This window comes from Cyprinodon variegatus, unplaced genomic scaffold (genome assembly GCF_000732505.1).
Source record: "Cyprinodon variegatus isolate N-32 unplaced genomic scaffold, C_variegatus-1.0 Scaffold574, whole genome shotgun sequence".
Taxonomy (NCBI): domain Eukaryota; kingdom Metazoa; phylum Chordata; class Actinopteri; order Cyprinodontiformes; family Cyprinodontidae; genus Cyprinodon; species Cyprinodon variegatus.
Window position 1 is genome coordinate 367,408 of NW_015151027.1, and position 5,948 is coordinate 373,355.

The 5,948-nt window shown below is 36.6% G+C and overlaps 1 protein-coding gene across 1 annotated transcript in view; it reads left to right on the top strand.

Moving 5' to 3' along the window:
- The window catches only part of LOC107095804 (chondroitin sulfate proteoglycan 4-like), an 89,292-nt gene that overhangs the window by 66,043 nt on the left and 17,301 nt on the right, over positions 1-5,948 (top strand). Inside the window, exon 7 of the mRNA XM_015392115.1 lies at positions 2,819-2,995. Coding sequence (XP_015247601.1) covers positions 2,819-2,995 — 177 coding nt within the window. The remainder of the gene's footprint in view (positions 1-2,818; positions 2,996-5,948) is intronic.

Genomic DNA, 5,948 nt, shown 5'->3' on the forward strand with positions numbered 1-5,948 from the left:
CATTGAGGGCTGCCCCCTTGCCCCCCTTGCAATTTCATGGTGTGCAGTGTTCACTTGTGTGTGCTGTGTCACAATGACAATGGGAATTGGAGGCCCCCCCCAAAGGGCTTTCACAAATGAAGCCAAGTCTGTTTGCAATACAAAATGTTGCAGAATCTTTCCGTCTGTGCATATTTTTAAATGTTTTTATTTTCAAATGTTTGACTTAAAAACAATGTCAAAATAACATCAATATCCCATACATCAAATTGATGTCAAAGGACTGATGTCAATTTGATTTACGTTTTTTGACCAAATTTTGATAACAATTTGATATCGGTGTTTGATGTCAAATTGATGTTTAATTGACATCTTTTGCCCACTGGGCATGTGAGAGCATGCATGAGCCCAATCAATTACCTTATCTTCCATAGCGAGCGCCTAGGACGGCCTTACGTAAAAATATCACCTGAATGATTGACAATTAGGAGGATCACTAATTTAGATGATCCACCTGGAAAAAGAAAATCCTCCACCACACCTTAATGCAAACTAAAAAATGTAACACTTGCAAGTGAACCAAAAAACAACATATTCAAGTATGCTGTTATTTTCAGAGTATAATGTTATTTATGGCTTTCAGCTTCATCGTTGTTCAAAAAAACAGACACAACACAGAATGCAGCTTTTTGGAACAACAAAATACAAAACGTAATAAATCATTCAGCTCAAGATAAATATCAAATGTAAATCTTTATTTAGATCAGGAAGGTGTTTAATGTCCACCCACTTATTCATTTTCCCAGATAACAGACTTACTGTTTGACTGACTTTTCCTTAGATGAAAAGATGGTGAAGTTTGTTAGTCTAGATACCAGTCATATGGGATCCATTTGGCTCTTCTGGCCCCGTAAAGATCCCCTAACTTTCCCGGGGGCCTACTGGTACTTGTTCAGAGAAAGTTCTAAGTGTTGCCAGAACTGTCAGAAAATCTCCAGAGGATGTTGATATGCATGCTTTTTATATATATATATATATATATATATATATATATATATATATATATATATATATATATATATGTATGTACAGATCAGGGTAAAAGCCTATGAAATAATCAGAGGCATTCTTTTCTGTTTAGATTTAGCTGAGTTTACCTCATCAATTTCCACGGCGGTGAGGTCTGGTTTTTATTTGTTTGATTTTTTTGCGTTTGGGGCTTGATCATTCAACTAAATTACATTCATCTCTTTTGAAGTAGGATTATCTAAGACCAAAAAAAATCTTAAAGAAATCTTTTTTTTTTCCTGCAGTGAAAAAAAAATCTCATGTTGTAAATCATCTATTTAAAAAACGTGCTGCAGCATCTTTTACAAAATCAAAGTTAATGCAACTGAATCCTATCGTTACAATTAATTCATGTTAATTTCCAATCTTGCTCCAAGACTGCAGCTTTTCACTACACAGGTCCACAGTATGTATTTCCCCTGTCTGGTAAGCATCCATGTGTTTCAGTTTGCAATACAGACATTGTGTTATACGTGTGTTCTGGGAAATAGCTCCTCTAGGGCCACAAAGAACAGTGTTTTTCACATTCAGGGTAATAAGTGTTTCCTCAATCTAACTAATAATGCAGATGATTAGAGAACTGTCTGATCTGACTGTAGTTCTTTGCCCATATGGGAGAAATAACCCTGATACTGTAAAATCATTCTGATTGGGGAAACAGATTACGGAAGACTCTGAGACGGAACAAATCGTGCAGACTGAGACATTTCAGATGCTTTTATTACTTTTTTCATTGTTGTAATTTGCATTTTACTTCTTTCAAATGGAATAACTTTCCTTTTTCTATCTAAGAATTCCCCTTGGATCATCAATACTGCGTAAAGGAGATATAGAGATATAGTGGTGAATAAATTGTTTTTAAAGGCTTTCAAAATATGCAAACCTTTTGCTCTTTATCAAATATTCTGAATAATACAACAAATAAATACATAAACTTGATAAAACACAGCAGACGGACACCAGAAAAGGAGGTTGTTCATTAAACATGACTGTAGAAACTGGACCTCATTCTGTCTCTCCACCCCTCTTCCAGACTACAAGAGCTCAGTTTTTGGGCAACTGTCCTACTTTTATCCCCATAAGACACTTTAGACATTGTCTCTGGTTAAGGAGTGGCTTAACACGGGGAATGTGACAGTTCTAGTCCGTGTCCTGGTCTGCTGAAGCTCTGAATCCAGCTGCAGTGCACACCTTGTCAACCTCCCCTTTCTCCTCAAATTCATCTTCGGGCTTTGGTTCATAATGCACCTTGCTCTACCTCACTTTTCTTTTACACACAACTTTCTATTAGAATGAACACATCCCACTGTAACAGCAAGCATCTTTAAACCCAATTGTATAATGGTATCCTTTAGGTGTAAGATTTAATAGCATTTTTGATTCATTACAGTGAATGAAATTAATCTATATGATGTATGGCATATTTTTGTGAAGATACGCTGGTATTATGGCAGTATAATCATGGATTTACAACTATAGATTGGCTTTTCCTATCCAGTTTTAATCAGTCTGAAAAAGTGCTTAAACAGCCCAATGAAAATTTTTGTTAATCTTAAGCTTTATTGTGGTTTAAGGAATTAAATGCGACAGGAAAAGGTCTGAATAATTGTGCAAATGAGATATTCCTTTGTTTGTATTAACACCTTTCAGTCGCAACAGATTTCCTCTTTGCCTAAGCCTGAAAGCTAAAATGACTCTTTGTTTCAAAGGGAATCAAATTCATTTTAGATTCAGAAGTAAGTGACATCTGGATGCTTTTTGTCTCCCGCAGGTAAAAATGGGAAAAATCTTCTACATGCACGACAGCAGTGAGACGACAGAGGACAGTTTTACACTCTCTGCCTCCTCTTATGAGAATAATCGCCGGAGTCACAATGTCACAATCTCAGTTTCTATCATACCAGTGAACGATGAGCCGCCAAAAGTGACACGCAATACCGGCCTGGAGGTAAAGCTTCTCTCTTTGACACCACATAAGCTACTTTTCTTTGGGATAAAGGCAGTGGAGAGATGCTTGAAGAGAAATGTCATGGAAAACAAAAAACTGTTAATTCTATTTTTACCATAGATATAGTTGCTTTTTAAGTGTAATAAAATGTTATACACACAATATCATTTTGGACTGTAGGGATGTAGGTTCTACAGTCTCTTTAAATCTGATCAAAATAATAAAGAGAACACATAAAATATAGTAAATGGTAGCATTATAAGAGTTTATGAGATTTTTAAGGATTCAAGGGATTGCCAAAATGTTTTAATGAAACAGATCAATGATTCAAAAATAGTATCCAGTTGTTATAGGTGATACATCTCATTTTAATAAAGATACTTAAGAAAATCCTCTTTTTTGCAAAGAGTAATATAACCTTTTTTGCTCTGCATAGAGTGGCTGGGTTGTTTGCTTAGTTAGCTTGCTTACTATCTGCAGCCATAGAATCCTCAGTAGCTGTAGCATGTCAACTGTAAATAAAACAGTAAACTGCTGTAGTATATAATAGGGAATGCCTGCTTTTTTAATCTAATTTCCAGACCATGACTTTCTGAAATCAAAAACTTTTGCTTTTGTAAACAGCAAATGAGAATGATTCTTATTGTGCGAATACAGGTAGCAGTATAAAAGAATAATTTAATGTTTTTTTCAAACCATGGAACCTTTGCCCAATGTCTGAAGGATGCTTTTGAGGAGCAGAATGTTCACATTTTGGTTTGAAAGGGGAGTGAATGAAGCCATTTATGTTAAGAAAGAAAAACCAATCTTAAAAAGAGGGGGTGGACTTCAGGTTTCAGTTTGAGTTGATTCCTTCCCGTTATCATCTCAACCTCTACCCTCATATGCAGGGGGCGAAAACCACTCGCCTGTGCAGCCAGGCCAGCAATTGCCCCTAACAACCCCCATTTCAGAGCCATATATCAATATCAGGTAGCCTATTGCAGGCTAACAAAAGACACAAAGACTCCTCATTCCTAAAGGTAGACCCGTTCTTCTGGTTCAATTTACATGTTTTCAAAGCCAAAACAACTTTTTGGGGTACTACATAAAGTTTTGAACTCAACATTAATTCTGAAATTTTGAATGAAAAAGCTTCCTGGATGGGAAGCGAAATGTCTTCAAACTTGGAAACAAAGTCCAGTGGATTGTTTTTTTTAACTTCTTCGGAATGACTGTGACCTGGTAGACAGAGAATCTTCACCAGCATCTGAGGGATGTTGTTTCAGACCTTACTGTTTGCTAATATTTAGGTAACTTTGGCTGACAGTTACAACTAATTATCTTTTAGCCAATCTTAGGCAGTCTTTGGGTAATGCCGATCAAAAGTAACTGCAAAATTTACATACAGTAAATGTTTGCTGCACATTCTTCCCAAATGTTCCCTTAGCCCATATATTTGCAGAGACCTTTGTGCAGGCTATGTATGCTTTTATTATAGCTAAACAAGACCAAGGGGGGAACAAAAATTAAAACTGAACACATTACAATGAAATCTAGAACAATAAAAAAAAAATTTTTATTCTGTTCATTTGCAATAAGGATTATTGTTTTTTGTATATCTTAATTATGGAGTTAACATTTGTGGTAATTTATTGGGCTGGAGAGCAAGACTTTTATGATAAAACATAAAAGAATAATGTATGTTTTTTATCATCACTTACTTTTCTCATTGTGGCCAAATTCTTACCAGTCTTTCAAACTGACTCTTCTGTCAGTTGAGTAGCAGAAGTTTCAGAGGTTCAGTTGGTTTGACTCTGCCATTAAGTAACTTAGGCAGTAGGAAAGAAAAGGATCCAGTAATCAGCTCACAAAAACTGGAAACCAACTGTGTCATTTAGCCCTCCCCGCTCTGCCTGCGGCTCCTCCATCTCCCTGGCAACCCATATTTTTGGAAAACCAGGCGGTGGACGAGACCGCTGCTTTCTGGCAGAGTGAAAGGCAGCTTCCAATCCCTGCGACTCCTCTGCTGTGGCTGCAGAATGTAACATAATAACGTACGGAGACGTGTAACCCACACAGAGCCGGGGCTGGCCCCAGCTGCAGTTGGGCTGATTTAAAACAGGAAGTGTGTGTGTTTGTGTGTGCGTTTGGGTGTGTGTAAGTGAATCAGACATAAATACTTACATGGTCCTGATCAGAATGTGGTCAAGCTCAGCTGTTCTGAATACAGTGCACATCCATGTCCATCTGCGTCAGGCTTCTTCTCAACTTTGCATTCTGAGGTTCTTTCTTTCTGTCTGCTTTTCTGTCTCTTTTTGTCCACCAGATTTCTACATTATAATAAATGCATAAATATTGATCTGACTCTCTAATATTTCTACTTTTTATTCTCATAAACATTAGATTATAAGCTACCATTGATTTGAGCCTCAAGTATCACATCAAGCTTCTTTTCTTCAGACCTTTTCATATTCCATATCTTCATTTTCCTATTGCCTTTCTATTTTCACTTCCCACTCCAGCAACCTTAGCTCTGCTTCTAAACCTGTTGAGACTTTGGTTGTAACGACTTCATACCCCCAGAGACTTTGATAAAAGGAAAAAAAAAACAATACTGTCTTCTTGAGTCACCTGCGAACTAAGTCATTTGTCTATGGCTGCTACTTCATTAGTGTCTCAATATGGAATCTTAGCCATTGTGTGCAATCAAATTGAATTTGCAATCTATCCTCTTTAGTTGCTAAATGCATTGATTGTTATATAAACCATCATTTTGCTGGATAATTTTTGGAAAACCTGCCCTACATTGTGCAGGTATGGAGTGTAACAATGTAGCCATCTAGTGGTACAGACCAGGAACTACACTGTAAATAAATACAAAGCTTGAATTTACACACGTATAGATTATCAGAATCAGAAATCTTTTAATAATCCCAGAGAAATTACTTTTGTTACACACTCCAGATACAAC